This window comes from Dromaius novaehollandiae, chromosome 1 (genome assembly GCF_036370855.1).
Source record: "Dromaius novaehollandiae isolate bDroNov1 chromosome 1, bDroNov1.hap1, whole genome shotgun sequence".
NCBI classification, from domain to species: domain Eukaryota; kingdom Metazoa; phylum Chordata; class Aves; order Casuariiformes; family Dromaiidae; genus Dromaius; species Dromaius novaehollandiae.
The window spans coordinates 103,467,227-103,484,068 of record NC_088098.1 but is presented as its reverse complement, the minus strand read 5'-3'; the positions used below and the strand labels follow the sequence as shown (position 1 = coordinate 103,484,068).

At 43.2% G+C, this 16,842-nt stretch overlaps 1 protein-coding gene across 2 annotated transcripts; it reads left to right on the top strand.

Annotated features, from left to right (window-relative positions):
• The first annotated feature begins 39 nt into the window (after positions 1-39).
• Positions 40-16,428, top strand: POGLUT1 (protein O-glucosyltransferase 1). 2 transcript variants are annotated; one of them, XM_026093354.2, is made up of 11 exons: positions 40-205; positions 1,312-1,402; positions 4,052-4,195; positions 4,637-4,772; positions 7,791-7,912; positions 9,405-9,464; positions 10,513-10,612; positions 11,587-11,645; positions 12,725-12,892; positions 13,412-13,468; positions 14,064-16,428. In XM_026093354.2, the coding sequence occupies exons 1-11, from the start codon at positions 121-123 to the stop codon at positions 14,218-14,220; spliced, it is 1,179 nt and encodes a 392-aa protein (XP_025949139.2). In that variant the 5' UTR covers positions 40-120; the 3' UTR covers positions 14,221-16,428. The 2 variants fall into 2 exon arrangements, with proteins under 2 accessions (XP_025949139.2, XP_064378952.1); XM_064522882.1 differs by lacking the exon at positions 1,312-1,402 and having other exon boundaries at positions 47-205.
• The last annotated feature ends 414 nt before the right edge of the window (positions 16,429-16,842 follow it).

The following is a 16,842-nucleotide window of genomic DNA, read 5'->3' as shown; positions in this document are numbered from 1 at the left end:
GCGGCAGCGCCGCCATCTTTGCGCGGGGCGGCAGCCATCTTTGGCTGGGGCGCACCGGCCCCCTGGGCGGGCCGGCGGCGGGGCGCGCAGGCGCAGGGCGGCGCTGGCGGCGGCGGCGGCATGGGGCGGGCGGCCGTGACTCTATGGGCGCTGGCGGCGGCCGCCGTGTGGCGGCCGGTGCCCGCGGCGGCGGGCGACCCGGCAGGTGAGCGAACGGGGGCAGGGGGGGAGCGCCCCGGGGTCTCGCGTGTCCTCTGAATACGCTGTTGTTGGGGTGGAGGAGCGGCCGTTAGGAGAGGGGCGACCGCCACCTGGCCGTGGGCCGTTAGCCTAACGGCGTGCCCCCTCCTCCGGGGGAGGGGCAGCCCGCAGGGGCTCAGGGCCCGCCCTGCCCCCGTCTCTTACCGCCCCTCTCTGCCGGGGTGGAGGAGTCCCCTCCGCCCCGGGCAGCCTCTCCGCCGTGGCCAGGTTCCCTTTTATAGCGAGTTTGCGGCCACGGGCGGTGCTCGGTGCGCTGCGCCATCACCGGCCGAGCCCCCCCACCGGTCAGCTGGGTGGCCCCTAGCTGGGCGCAGCTGGGCTGGCATCCTCGCGTGTGACGGCTCTTCCCGCCGTGTGGTGTAGGGACTGTGCCTAAGCTTAACCGGGGTTAAGGGTATCACGCCTGGAGGCTGTTCTGTGCCTTTTGCTAGCAGTAGTAGAACTAGCAAGGTATGTGCCCCCCTTATGGGCGTGCAGCTGAATAAGAAAAGCAAAAGAATCTGAATGTTGATCTCTCTTAGCTAGGAGAATTAGAATTTGCCCTTATTCTCTACCTTTATTTCCTTCTTCTGGAGAGAAAATCACTTAAAACATATTAGGAGGACATGCACCAATTCCTTATAATTACAGAGCCAAATGCAACTAACTCACTTTAATAGTTGTGGTTTTCTAACACTTTAATAGTTGTGGTTTTCTAATGCCTGTTCAGGCAGCTGAGTTTAGTTTTGCAGTCTGGACTCAGCAAGTCTACATTAAAAGACTCACTGACACCTAATTGAAGATTGTGTTAGTGGAGCGGTCATGGGTTGAATGACTGAATGAGTGAATAGCGGTTCAGCTTCTTCCCATCTCTTGAGGTGGCCTGAGCACATTCTATGTCAGGCACACTCTACTTCAGCTGCACTGAAAGTAGTGAAGTATGTTGTGGGATCATGATGCATTGCTCTTGCTGTGATGTCAGCTGTACCAGAAATCCTGTTCAGCTCCCACTAGTTGCTTTGAGAGTTTAATGGATTAATTCCTTTGACTTTCCTTTCCTGTATATTTTAGATACCAAATGGAAAACAATAACTGACCAAATTAACAAAGCTGTGGCAGTTTATAAGCCATGTGTAAAGGAGAATTGCAGCTGCCACCAAAGGTGAGAGACTAGTTTCCTTTTCCTGGACAGGCCTCTGGCCCTGAGAGGGAATACTCATTCCAGCACTGATGGGTGGAAATTAGCCATGGAATATTTGGGCTCTAAAGTGTCATACCTGCAGCTATCGTAGGTCACAGTGCTTGGAAGAAGGAGGTTATTAATGGTACTGTGTGAAATGGGTTGGTCTCCAGCTTTCCAAGTGAAGGTGTGTCCAGCACAAACAGATCACGGTTCTTGTTGTCCAACTGAACAACACAAAACGGTCAGCATCATATATATGATCACACAATACACATATCCCCATGCAGTTGGTCATATTTCTTTGTTAACAATCCACTTCTGCCTTCTCTTTCCATGGGATGTTGCTAACAATTCTTTCTTGCGGACTTTTGAAAATGAAAGAGATAACGTACGTGCAAAACATTTTAAAGTAACTAGATGAAGAAGGATTGCTACAGAACACAGATTCATTTGGTGTGATGATGTGCTGTTCCCTAGTACTTTGCTCACTGCCTGTGCCAGGACAGGGCTTCTAGTAGAAGAGAGAAGGAGAGAATTGGAGGAGCACTGTTTAGAGGGAGTTTAGTTCACTGCTTGTGAGAATTGGAGAGGCAGCAGATATTTAACTACCTGCCTTTAACATGAGCAAAGCATGATCCAAGAGGAGCTCACTGTGGAAGACTCAAGTCCTGACTATTTTTTGTAACTACAGAGCATTATGCAGACTGCTAGCATTTTAAATGCTGGCCTGATCTTTCCATAGTGAATGTAATGCAGAGAGCTAGAGACTTTTACATATGGATGCAAGACATTTGTAGGTAGTACAAGGGCAGGCTAAGCTGTCTGGTAGACCTAGCCAGACCAAACTTCACATCTGTTCCTACTGACAGAGCATGACTGTTGTGTGGAGAAGTTACATTACAGGTGCCTTGGCCATAATTGCTCTATAGGTAGGGACTGTAGGACTGTTTTTTTTTTAATACCTCTAAACAGCTTTTTTATTTAAAGAGAGAGAGGGAATACAGGGAAGAGGCAAAATATTAATTCTTCTGTCTTTAGGATCAGGTTTCCAAATGCAGATGCCCAGTTTTAAGTCCTCTATTTAAGAAAGCTTCAACTCTACCATTTATTTTGGGGGGGAGATTGGGTGCTATATTGGTCTTTAATATCAGACGAGTCATATTAGGCAGCTGTTTGTATACTGTTTGGAGTTTTGATCTTCACTGCTCTTGAAATATTGGTGAGGAAAAGTCTCTTCTAGTTTAGTCTTCCAGTCTTTTTCCTCAGTTCCAATTCTGATATAGCCTGAAACATCTCCTGAGCTTTAAACATATATGCCATCATCTCCTGCCCACCTTTGGGTAGAACCCCTTCCCAGGTGGTTACAACTTCCAGACTTGCTTCAGAACATGATAATTGATAGTAACAGGAAGTTACAGTTGCCATGAGCTCCAAACCAAGTTTTCACTATAGTATAGTTCATTTAAAGGTTGTGGTGGAGCACTTGTGTTCTGTAGTGACAAGCATTATAAAAGAATCAAGGATAATATAGCATGTGCACTGTGTGACACTAAGAAACTCAGTTCATTTTGTTAGCTGATTTGGAGATCTTTAAATGTGCAGCAGAACACTGAAAGACATACTTTTCCCCATGTAGTAGATTCTGCTTGTGTCTGGTTTTCTGCCACTCAGTGGCCAACAACTGAAGGTCCTAACTTATTAGTGACAACTGGAAGGTAGTGACCTAGATTAACACGACATGGATGTGCCATAAAGCCCTCCTGTTCTCTTCCTGTTTTCAAGCACATTACATTTCCATCGCTGCCTGACAGCTCATTCTGTGGCTGGCCCATCTGTTAAGCAGCAATTTTTTTTTGTTGTATTAAACCAAGGCATCAATGCAGTGTCTGCCAAAAAATAGGGAGGAATTCTCCATGGCTGTTATAATCTGTCGGTTTTCCTAACTGCTCCCAGCAATTAGATCTGAGGAACTTTAGACTAAATTCACATAAACTGCATCTTCTTTCTCCTGTCTTTTATTACATATGTTAGGTCTGTGTTTTCATACTTCATTCTTGGAGCTCGCTGGCAGTGTGCAGATGTCACAGAGCATACTCTACATAGGCTTGGTCTTCTGGACTGGCTTTCCCTGCACATAGCATGATTGGATGATGCTGCTTCTTGGGACTCTGCTCTTAACTTATTTTTTTATGGCTAAATAGCATGATATTGTATGAGGAGTTTGGCCTTGATGTGGCCTAGCATTCCTGGAAGGCCAGAGCTCAAGCTGTAGAACTCAAAGGTTAAGTGAGATGAAGACTTTTACTCGTAACATGCCAGGGTGTGTAGTAACTGGGAGAGTAACTGGAGTTGTCTGTGTTGATTGAGCTTCAGAGTCCTGTGTTGGGCTTTCTGTTTAGGCAAACGGCTTGTAGATCATCAGAGACCAAAGCTAGGACCTTTGTGTCTCTGAGCAGCAGCTGTTTGGGGTGAGTTAAATTGAATCCTCTGTTATGCCGCATGTAGCAGAGTTCCTGGAAGCTACACTGAGCTTACTTTAGCTAGAAGCCTCTCCTGTATGTTGCAGTAATTTACATGCAGTGTCTTCCCTACTGTGCCTAATGGTGGCTGATATTTGCTCTGTTTCAGCGTCTGGAAGCAGGACCTGGCTCCTTTTCGAGGTGGCATTTCCAGGGAAATAATATTAGATGTGGTGAGCCGGAAGCTTGGAACGCACTACCAAATCATTAAGAAAAAGTTATATCGTGAGCATGACTGCATGTTCCCTGCAAGGTGAGAGTCATGCAGAATATCCTGTCTCCCTAGCCAGGACACAAGACTAGTCCCAAGCCTGCCAAGTTAAAAGTCGTCGAGCACAATGATATTTCAGAGTTCTGAATTCCTTATCAGGGTAGTAACCAAGAAAATTATGTATGAGGCTGAAATGTAGGCAAGAAGTAAGTCATTATTGCGCCTCACAGTACAAAGGGTTAGATGATTGTGGGATCCCAGAGACAGCCGTGGATCAGGGCTGGTAGAACAGGATGGGTTGCTTCGTTGGCATCTGTGCTGTGTTGGAGCTCGGAGGCTGCTATAGGCAGTTCCCAGCCTGAGTTATGGTATGTCTCAGGTTCACCATCTCTCCTGCTTCTACACAGAGAGCAAAAGCCTTCAAGAGATTCCAGGAGTCTGCCTTCTCCTTACTGCTCTTTGCCACATGTCATTTTTCCACAGATGCAGTGGAGTTGAGCATTTCCTTCTGGGGATCATCAACCGCCTCCCAGACATGGAGATGGTGATCAATGTGCGAGACTACCCCCAAGTCCCCAAATGGATGAAGCCTATTATCCCAGTCTTCTCCTTCAGTAAGGTAAGGGGTTCACATGCTGGGCGTTTCTGAGACCTGCATCCTCCTTTTTCTTTGGAACGTATTTCTGAAGATGGTCTTCCAAAGATCTCCTTTGTGTCAAAATTGGTTGTTCTTTTTTGCTCTTTATGTTCCTTCACACTTCCAGTTTTCTGGCAGAGAGACCTAGCGATTTATTCAATAAAATAGTTTTTTTCCCCTCATTAGCTCCTTTTCCAGGACAAAAATGCACCTCTGCCACAGTGGAGTGCTACACAGCTGGATGAGATATGTGCCAGCATCACTGTGATTTGCTACAGTGCCTCTGTTAAAATTGTAGCTCTAAGGATATGTGATCATCAGTCAGCTGTCATACAGCCAGTCTGAATTAATATGTAAGTTTTAGTCCTCTTTGTTGCTACCATAGATAAATGTTTCTCATCTTTTCTGTAATATTTTTGTCTTCTGTTAACCCTTTTCCCCGGATTCTTTTCTCCATCTCTGTCTCCACACACGCACACACCGACATCTACACTCTGCCTCTCCATTCCCAGACTGGAGAACCCTACTGTATGTTTTCTTGCCTCTCCCATTCTTAAACTTGAGTGTAGCAAACCATAGTGTCTCATCCTTTTCACCAAAATATCCTTACACCTCACACTTCAGTAGATCTTGTTCTGGCTCAGTGTATGCCCAACATGCCCAAATCCTGCATTCTGTCTGTCTAACCCTGATCCTGACCCTGTCCTTGACTGAAGCCCAGCAAACCATAACAGGTGCAGAATGAAGCAGTAAACCACTTGTTCTTGCTAACTCAGGGACCCCGTTCTATTTATGCTAACTTGTAAGTGTCCTACCCTAAACCCAGGTCTTTAGCTCATGCAGTCCGAACCCTCATATGATTTATAACTGTTGCCTAGTACTCCCCAGTCATCCTAAAACGATCTCTAAAAATTTTGATACAGCTTTGCAAGCACTGTCATTCAAGAACTGTGGTCACTGCAAGATGCAGTAGTAAAGCTAACTGTGTTACCCCTTGACCCTAAGGTAACCTTAATTCTAGCTGGCAGGACCCAAGTAGCTGCAGAATAGGTTGCGGTAGTTTAATCTTTGCAGACGTATTTATCGTCCTGCCCCTGGGTGGCTTGCAGGACCCAGCAAGACATGGAGTTCTCCAGTCACTGTTGTGCAATATTTGAACTGCAACCTCAGCCCTAGCCTTAACCATAACAGAGTGATTCAGGCCCAGCTCACATGTAAACAGCCAGTGTTAGCCCCTACCAGAATGAGGAAGGATCCAGCTTAGGTTTGATGCTGAACGTATAAGGGATTGAAAAGTTGGCTTACTTATATCCTGGAAGGCCCAGAGGGCTAAGGTGATGTCTGGAGTCATCGTGGTTTGATATCAATGCCAAAACAATGTGACTGAGAAGGAGAAGATCGTAGAAGCACAGACTCATTTAGATTGGAAGGGACCTCAGGAGGTCGTCTGGTCCAGCGCTCTGCTCAGAGCAGGGCCAATTGGCTCATGGTGCTCAGGACCTCATCCTGCCCAGTTGTGAGCATCCCCTAGGAGAGGGACTCCACAGCCTTCCTGGGCACCTGCTGCAGTATTTGACCGCTCTCACAGTGAAAACGTGTTTCCTAATGTCTAATTGCAATTACTTGTGTTGCAATCAATGTCTGCTGCTTCTCATTCTGTCTCAGTGCACTTCTGAAAAGAGTCTGCCTGTATCTTTTCTGAATCTTCCCATTAGGTGGTAGAAGATAGCTACTAGATCCCCTCAAGCCTTCTGTTCTTGTGGATGAACAAACCTAGTTCTCTGGGTTCTCATACAGCCACTCTTGATGTGTCATGTGCCCTAGCCTTGTAACTACATTGGTGGCCCTCCACTGGACTCTCTCCAGTATCTCCAGATGACAGATAAATGAGTAATTTGGACAGACAGTTTATTAGTAGTGCAGTCAAGTGGCCTGTAGTCTGGTTTCATGGAAGGGTTTGGTCTTATTTAAGTGCCGGTCTTCCCACTGATTAAACAGGAATTTAAGCATTCAAATAGGAGTGAAGAACTGACATTCTTACGTGATGAGTCTTTGTCATGGTAAATTCTTAAATGATCTCTGGGAAGTCTGAAACAAACTGAAGTGTTGCAAACCTAAAGGTACAAGTGTCTAGAAGTGCCTTTATCACTGAGGAGATAATAATGCCTCTTAACCTATGATCAATAGAAAACATTTGTAGCTATACATAGGCCCAAATCTTTAGAAAGGTGAATGGAGCTCAGCATCTTCTGATATTTACTAGTCAGGTATATTATGGATCTTTTTTGTTATTTCCGAACAACACATCTGGTGTTAGTCCCTGGATGAGGTAGAATGCAGAGCTATTGATTCTGTAGACTGTTGTGGTATGACCAATCAAGTATAATGTGCGTCTTTCTAGCACAGGCACACAGCTGAACTCTGTGAGCAAATGCCTTCTCAGCAGTAGAAGAGCAGCACTACTAACTTGCTGACAGGAAGGCATGATGCTGAAAATTAGAAAAAAATGAAGCCAGAATTTGACTCTTCTCTCACTGATAACAACTTGGCATGGTACCAAACTGAATTATTTATCCCAAAGAAAACTTTGATAGTTTTTGAAAACCAGCAAGAAAACAACTGCTCTTTGGATGGCTGATTTAGCGTTCAAAGGCACGAAAATCACATGTCCTGCAGCAAGCTGCAGCCTCTTTAGCTTCATAGAAATGTTTAGGTTGGAAGGGACCTCAGGAGGTCATTTGGTCCAGTGCCTGCTCAGAGCAGGGCTAATTATCAAATATATGTGCTGAAATAACACTTGCTTTTCTGTGTTGGGGTTGTCTTCATATGTGACACAGTAGTGACCACAGAGCTCCAGTGGTTGCTTATGGAACAGTAACAGAGAAAACAGACAGAATTCCTGAAAAGGGCCTCCTTTACTGACAGACCCAGTCAGAAAACTGAGGTAAATATTACTCATATTCTTAGATTATTCTTAACTACTATCTCCTTTTTCTTAAGACACCTGAGTACAATGATATCATGTATCCCGCCTGGACATTTTGGGAAGGAGGACCAGCTGTTTGGCCAATTTACCCAACAGGTTTAGGGCGCTGGGACCTCATGAGAGAGGACCTCAGAAGGTATGTTTCGGGAAGAAAGAGGAGTGGCGGGAGGCATAACAGTAAATATATCTCAGTAAAAGCCTTCTAGCACTGGGGCAGCTCTACGGCAGCATTGAAGGCTAAGACCACAGGTCTGTTGTCCTGGGGTCTGACCTGCTGGCTCTCATAAACTACATACAGTCTAAGTGCTGTATAAGAATTCTCCATGGAAACTTTGCATGGTGTAGCCAGAAGTTACAATTAGCTTCTCTATTTCCAACCCTTTAGCAAAGAAGGCTGTCACAGCCAGATTACTATGATTTTCAGTGGGATAGGGTTGGTCAATAAAGCAGTAGTTGTTATCTCCTGCCTGCAGAAATCTCCCCTGACACATGGGAATATTTTCCTTTGTTTCCAGCTACTTCTGTAGGATCCATGTTTGTTTCACTGCAGGGATGATCCAAGTTGTTTGTATAAGCTTCTGGAAGGGTGAAGGAAAAGTCTTCCTCAGATCTACCTTCACTTGAGGGCTGCAGTTGTGCAACAGAGAAACCTGGAATCATTCTCAGGGAGCAAGAGTCATTACTGGGCTGAGATGAGCTAGTAAGACAGAAGATGTTTCTGACAGAAAGTCTATATTTTGGCAAATCTTTGACTGTTAGCAGAATAAGGAGTTTTTTCTCCTGAAAAGTGACATATGAAGTATGTAACAGCAAGTGAAAATAGAAACACAACAAGGAAAAAACCTTGATATAGATAGTTGACATCAGAATGCTGGGCTATATGTCCCTCTTCAAAATCTGAAGATTTATGGGACTAATCATAGCTGAATGCTAATGTACTATAATATAATATAATAAAGGTCCAAAGCATTTGCTTATCCTTTCATTCCCTGCAATGCAGATGCAAAGATCAACCTGCACAGATCAGGTTGAGGATCAGGACCTACGTATCGGGCCAGATGCAACAGAAAAAAAAGAACGATGAGTTCCCCAGAGGAAGGAACATGACCACATTATAAAAAACAAAGCATGTGAGAGCTATTTTGAAGGATTTGCTTAAAGTTAAGCTATTTGGGGAAACAATGAGCCCATGTGTTTTAAACACAAAACAACATTTTGTTCGGAAAAGGAGAGATATGACAATGGTTATAAACTCTGTAGTCATTTTGCACTATCCATATTCAGTGAAATGAAGAAAAGTAAAGCAGCAATGTAAAAAGTATATTCAAATTTTTGGAAAATGTTAATATCCTTAAAGTAAAGGTTTGATAAGGGTTTTTGTGTGTCATTTATTTTTTTTGACTGTGGCTCTGAAAAGTAGCTTATATCATGATGCCTTGAACACAACTATTCACAGGAAAACCTGTTTCATTGGACCTGGCTGAGAGTTTTTTTCTGCTATAATGAAGAAAGTGATTGCCATCAAAAATGAAGAGTAATAAAATGAGATCATGCTGTGAAAATTGATGAGAGCGCTGTTTCGTGGTTTTATTAAATCATTTATTGCCATGTATAAAAAATATTTTCAGATCTGCAGAAAAATGGCCATGGATGAAAAAAATCTCCAAAGGATATTTCCGAGGATCCAGGTGAGTGTATTTACCTACGGCAGGAGATTCTGCCAGTATATACCATGTCAGCTATCTGTATGTGCAAATTGCTCTATCTCCAAGACCTAAACAAGTATAACCCAGAATAGATGTTTTTTAAAAAGAAAGCGAGACATTTTGTACAGCAGCATTTCACCGTTAGTGATTCTCCTTAAGAGCCGCCATTTGCAACTAATTTATTATAATAAGTCTAATACTAGAAACAGAAGTTGTGATGAATTTGCTGCTTTATTTCTTAATGAGTAAAACTGTCTGCCTAGGAACCGGCTTCTTTTCTTCTGTGATGGGGACTGCAGGTGCATGATACAAATCTGAAGATTTGGTATTGCTGTACCAGCTTCTTGACAATGTGAATTCTTCATTCTCTACGAAAGTGCTCTACAGTGAATCAACAAGTGTTCTTGCATTAGTTACCTGAGAGTTGGGGGTAAGGGAGGAGTAGAGTTTCTCCCTCTCTCCAGTGATAATTTGAAAATGGTGTTAACCCCTGCTTGTCTTTGTTCCTCCAATATGGTTGGGCCTTAGGGGTGGACTTGATATCTGACTATTAATAGGTAGGCTCAGGAGATCACAGGGAGTAAGTCTCAGGGAGCTCCTAACCTTGTTTATCAGTAGTGATTTAAATTAATTTGTGTCAGAGGGATCAGCACCAAAGATGCTTAACATCTCTTAACTCTCCTGATTTGGGAAGGGGAGTTAAACTATTCGGTACCTGTCAGGATCAAGCCTGCAGGAAAAACATCTCTGCTGATTTGTCCTGGGAATTGCTTAAATAATGCTATTACACATTTAGTCTTTTACCGTAAGTGAAAGAAAGAAACAAGGCCTCAAATCATTCCAGTACATACAACCCTTTCTCTTCTGTTAATACACCCGTGGACAGAAGTATACTATGTGATAGGCACTTAACAGTGTTTTCTGGGGACATAAAAAGGTCGGTCTCATGAAGAGGTAGGGGTCTTGAGTCCTGAAGTTCATCAGCCCTCTTGGCTAAGATGGATTGAAAATGGTGGTGTTTCTTTTGCAGAACGAGCCCTGAGAGAGATCCTCTCATTCTGCTGTCCCGAGAAAACCCAGAACTCGTGGATGCTAAGTACACTAAAAACCAGGCCTGGAAGTCTGAAAAGGTGTGTGTGTGTGTTTTGTCTGTCTTCTGAGGGTGCAAGCCACAAAGGACCTTGCAAGTTGGCTTTGATGCTTGAGATGCATCCTGTGGAGAGTTGTGGATGTTCTTCTACAGTGGGGGACACTTGTACTTCTGCTGATGGCCACACCCCTCTCGTGGATGAGAGGAAGGAGACAGAAAGTCTGGCAGGCCAACTATTTTTTCCACCTATGTTTTTTGCTCAAGAAAACCAGTACACATAAGAAAATGAACCAATAGAGTGCAGTCCTCTCTGTAGTGGTGAAGTAAGAGACTAAGGCCATATACTAGGATCCTGCTCAGTGAACTATTTACTAGATCCTGAAGCATTTAAAACCTCAGCGTTTAGTAAGATCTCTGTCCTTCAGCTTTGGGTTCTCTCTACACCCTCTTGAATTGTAAGCCTGCTGTTCAAGAGTGGATAGCCTTCTCCTGTGTCCATCCCCTCCCCCTCCATTGCTACAAAATTAGCTTAGCTTTCCCCTTCCAGCCCCAGACTGCCTGTGTGTTGTTCTGTCTTTTAAGCCTTTTTCCTCTCATCTCTATCTCTTTGTCATGTTGCTGATAACTTTCTGATAACTATTGCTTATAAGTTTTTAGTTTTATAGTTACTCCACAATCCAGCTCTCTCCAGACAATCTTGGCTAATCCAGTTACATTTGGCTTCAAATAGTCCATTGTCCTAAGTTGTTTTCAGCTCTGTAGCTGCCAATTTAACATCAATACTCTGGTGTTCACTTATATGTAAGTTATTGAACTTTTTTTTCCTCAGTTGAAGGGCTGGGGATTCTTTCTAACACTTCTAAAAGCCCATCAGAGAAGGCTTTCTTGTAAGTGGGGATGGAAGGGTTTGAGATTTCAGCTTATTTCTACTTAACTGAGAAGGAAACTGAATATAAAATCACCATATAAAATGTAAAGTATTTATTTTTTTCTTTTAATTCTCTTTATTTTAAGGACACCCTAGGGAAACCTCCTGCAAAGGAAATTCCACTGGTTGATCACTGCAAATACAAGTAAGAGTTTTGACCAGTAAAGCTGTTCAAGGGCTACGTGTTATTACTTTGCTTGTATGGTCTATTGTCTCTCTCTGTTTTCTTTTTTTTTTTTCCGCTAAGATCTAACTCCCCTAAGAAGAAATTCCACACATGCAGCATGGAAAGCCTACAAACATACGTAGAGCCAGCTGAAAATTTGGGAGCTTAGCTTGGCTACTTTCAGTGTCAGCTTTCCCCATCTGGTGTGGAGAAGCAAAGTGCTTTGGGGAAAGTAAAGATCTTAGATCACTAATAAAAATATAGATTGAAAATGCATTTATTTTTACAGACTCAAAAAGTCTTTAAATCAGTTTTTCTTTAAATTCCTGTACCAAGCTGTGAGTTCAAAGTTTTTTTTTGGTGCTACAGTCATAGCATTAATATCTTCAAAGACATAAGGAACTAAGGAATCATGCCTTGATGTGCATGTGCGAGTAAAGGTTGCCATTGGATGTATACAATGAAAGAGAGAACCTGAAATATGATTGGGCAGATACAGTATTCATTCATACTTCATATGTTCTTTGGGGAAATGTGGTTTTGATTTACAAAGGATTTTTATTATTATTATTTTCATCTTTTTTGGTTTAATATTCTTCTTGTGGTTTTCTTTGTAAAAATATAGACTGTTAGTTTGCATGTACATGTATGTCTGGTGTTTAAATTTTTATTTTGCTTTATAATGATTTAGTGATTATTCTACCAGCTAGCATCTGCTGATGCAAGAGCTTAGTGATCTGGCTGGATCTGTGTTTTTGTGCAAATGCGATTAATTTTTCTCATTTTACGTTCTACTAGAGTGTTTCCCAGACTTCTCCTTTCTGGTACACATAGACTTCCCCAACTCCTGATGCCTCCTATGCCCCTTTGTACAGAACAGGCTGAGACATCCTCACACACTTGTGTTCTAGCCCAATTTAGTAACAGTCATCAGTAGTCTTTGTCAGCAGCATGGAGTCTGTCCTGAATGAGTAGCACATTTCTTAGTAGGGCAGGCAGCATTTCCTTGTAAAATGCCAGGTGTAATCGGGTCCCTCTCTTTGCTTATGTTTTTAAAGGTACCTGTTTAATTTCCGGGGAGTGGCTGCCAGTTTCCGGTTCAAACATCTTTTCTTGTGTGGTTCACTTGTCTTTCACGTTGGAGAAGAGTGGTTCGAGTTCTTCTACCCCCAGCTGAAGCCTTGGGTCCACTACATTCCAGTCAAATCAGACCTCTCTGATGTCAGGTGCGAGACCCCAAGTGTACTTAGCAGAGCATTGCATGCAACAGAAAAACACTGCTACGTTTGGAAAGGTGGTTTGGTTTGTATTACACTAAGAAGTGCCTCCACTCCTAGGCAGCAGACAAACTCATTTGGAGGTCACGTTCTTTTCTCTTTAAAACCACCCCCCAAAGAAACCTATGCTCGTATTACTTAGAGAGTCTGAGTTTCACTGTGGTACATAGGTCTCCCACCTCCACTGAAATCAGCAGGTACTAGGTACTTTAATAGCTATGCAGCACAGATAAGAGGAAAAGGAACATGTCACTGGGTTGAACGTGTCAGCTCCCGGAGTTCAGCTTGCTGTCTAGGGCTTTTATGAAATAACTGGGAATGGCGAGTTTCTTCTGTGCTCTGAAATGAGGAGCACCAATCCCTTGCTCAATTGTAAATCCTTAGTCTCGTCCTCCGCAGTAGTCGAGCTGAGGTCTGATGTTCTGTTGAGCTAGATGTTTCATAGTAACTTTTTTGTCTTCATTTTAGGGAGCTGTTGCAGTTTGTAAAGGAAAACGATGCTATAGCACAAGAAATTTCAGAGAGGTAAGTTGTATTTCCTCTCTGGCTGTCAGGCACTCTTCTTCTGAAACACCTATCAAAGACAGTCTAGTACTAATAGGGTAAAGTATATTTATCTTCTGCAATAACAGCAGGGGGATTGGAGAACTCATAATAGGGGGAACAGGAAAACAAGGTTATGTGTTTAGGTCTTCAGTTTGGATGTGATCCATGTCAGGAACCCCACTGAACACTATGAGAAGTTAGGAGCTTTGGTCTCAGTATGAAATGAGTTGACCCCTGGGAACCGTGTCTGCATTATAAACATTATATATTCAGGCTGCCAGTGACTGGCTTCTGAAGCAGCATGAACCACTGTTGCTCAGGGTGTATCTGGGATAAAAAATATTATTTCAGATAGCAAATACCATCTTGAGGATAACAAAAGCATTGCAAGTGTCAGAGCGATGAGGGTAAATGAAAATTGTGAAATTAAAGTAGATAGTACAGAGCAATGCATGCTGTTTCACATCGAAAAACAGAAGAGTGAAAGTTGATATACATATAAAACAAAACCACAGACTCTTGTAGGAGTTGGACTCTTGGAGGTTGGTTCTGACTGTGTCTTGTGTGTCTCTAGGGGACGCCAGTTCATCAGTGAGCACTTGCAGATGGAGGATGTCTCTTGCTACTGGGAGCATCTGCTGTCTGAGTATTCCCAAGCATTGACTTACAAAGTGAAAAGGAAGAACAACTACAATGAGATCACTTCTGAACGGCTGAAAACAGAACTGTAGAGACTTCTGTGGTTTTCTTAACAGCTCAAACTGATCTCTGTGGAAATCTGAATACCAGTGTACCTTCTTTCTTGTTCTCTTAGGTTTATTATTCTTTACAGTAAAACTACAGAGAACAACAATAGGTCAACTTTAAAATTCTTCCCATACAGTGGGACCCACTTAAACTGTTGCCATAAGAACATTACGTAGATTGTTGGATAATGGGTATTTAATGGAGTAGTTATACTGGTGCCTGGAATAGGGTTGTAAGCGTTTGGGACTTTCTTACTACCTGTCTCTGTCTCAGAATAATCCTAAATCCCGTCTAGTCAATGAGGGACCATTCTGTTAATTTTACTGGACTTTTTATGAAGTCCTTTGTAATTGTGGACAAGGCACAGAAACTGAGAGCCCTGCTCAACTGGGAGATACATACCCATTTTTGGCAGATTGGCTGTGTTTTCTCACCTGTGTGATGGCTCTTGGGATATTAGGTGTTCCCTGACAGAAGCAGCGACTGGGTTTTGGGGCAGCCTTTTTAGATAGCTTAAGACTTAGGTTTCTTTTCTGAAGTTTATATCCAGTTTCTAAAGCAAGTCTGTAATGGGCTGTTAAAAGGACAAATTCTCCTTGCACACATAAATTACCTACCTCATAGGGGAGGCAGTGGTAATGATGATTTTGCCACAGTGCTAAATCTGAGTAGTAGACAGTCAAGCAGTTGGCAACTGACATAAAAACAGTCCATCCTCTGACAGGTGAGCTTATTTGGATGCACGGACAGCTATGTAAAACTGAGCCCCTGTTAACAAGCTCTCACCAGTCCACTAGCCAGATGTCCTGGGACCCTTGGGAACCTAGGGAAAGTATTTGAAGGGATATATTCACCTCTTCTTTGTTCCAGATGTCCACAGAGTCTCTGTTCTGATCCCCTTCTATAATCTTTTGTAGTTCTTTTTTTGCGGCTCGCAGCTCCACTGCTCAGTTCAGCATTTGCTTTTCTTTCCCCCAGCCGTTACATTCTTTTTCTTATCTCCTTCACTCTGGTTTAGAAATGTCTTCAGTCACAAAATGGCAGCTACTCCTCACATTATTCATTTTGAGTTCAGTCACAGTCTGATTTATTTAGCTGTTAACTGATTTATTAATTAAAATTAACTGATTTATACCAACCAGAGGCTGCTCAGCCCATAGTGAATGGAGTTTCTAAAATGCTTTGTGGTCCCTGAGTTGAGAGGGGCCTGGTCAGAAGCAGCATGTTCTCTGGCACTCAGAGAGATTCAGTTCCTCCTGCTTACAGTTTGCTCAGTAACCTCAAGTTTTCCAGTGGAAAAGAGCTAGACATTGTGCTGCTTCCTAACCTGGCTGTCTAGGCCCGTTTAGCCCGTTAGCCATTTGCCCATATGCTTTGGGATCACCACTCCTTCTATGCCACGGATTGTCTGCATCAGCAGGATCAGAGTGGCCAGTGTCCTAAGCATGTCCTTTGGGTAGGAACAGTGACCTGTCAGTTGGGCACAGTTCTTTGCAGTCCTGATACATGGCTCCCTGAGCCTTCAGAGGCCTGACTGCAGAGAAGCAACTGCTAAGACTAGCCTGAAACAGAACGGTGTAAGCAGCAGTGTGGGATCCCATGAGGCCTCTGCTTCCCAGGTGGGCACCCTTGCTAATGAAGTGGCCTCATGTCTTAGGAAGCTGCGCATTAATGGAAGAGTGCTAGCTCTCCAATGGAATGGAGAATGCTAGCAACAGCTCAAAATCTTCTCTGATCCAAACTGACTATGGAGAAGAAAATGCTCCAAAGAACAGTAATGCTCAGTAAACATATATATGCATGCACTCACACAGAGGCCTTAGCAGCACTGCCAAGCTCTGGTACAGGGAAATAACTGTCAGACGTATCAGTCAAACCCCAGTTGCTGGAGCAACATACCAGTTTCAGGACCACTGGCTGGGTTATCCCAGTGTACAAAGAAAACAAATTAGGGTATTAAAACAGTTTGGTTTCTGAGGAAAAGAACTGTGTAAGAGTGGAAGGGGTTTTCTGGTTTTGCATGTTTAGTCAACAAGGAGAGAGCAATCTGAGAAATTGAAACAACTATGTATAATGTTTTAAACCATTTTTAATGAAGTGCTTTTGGATTAAAAACAGAAAAGTTTGTTGCATACCTCATTTTTTAGTCTGAAGAATAATTATATTGTAATAAAAGATCTGGACAACCACCATCCAAGAAGCTGAAGTGTGTCTTTCTGCTTTTTCTCTCCAATGGTAATGTTTAGGGTGTCTCAGTGGAGCGGATGAAAGAGAGAGCTCTTCCCATCTGTCTGTCATTCAAGTCTAGGGTAATGATGACTGAAAATTCTATCCACTGGTCAGTCAATAGCCTGCGTGAGTCGGTACATACTTTTCAGTGTACTCCCTTTTTCACGTTACTAAGGCAGTTCTAATTAATTGGGCCCTCAGCCGCCAGTCTTGGCAGACAGGACAATGCCTGAACTGGCAGAGAGATCACTTCTGGAGGTGGTGGGTCCTTCCTCACGAGTAGGATTTAGATAAAGGATGGGGTGGTATGTGAATGCTGTTCTGCAAGTATGGTATTTGTACTGCTATAGTTCTAGAGACTAAAACGCTCCTGATTT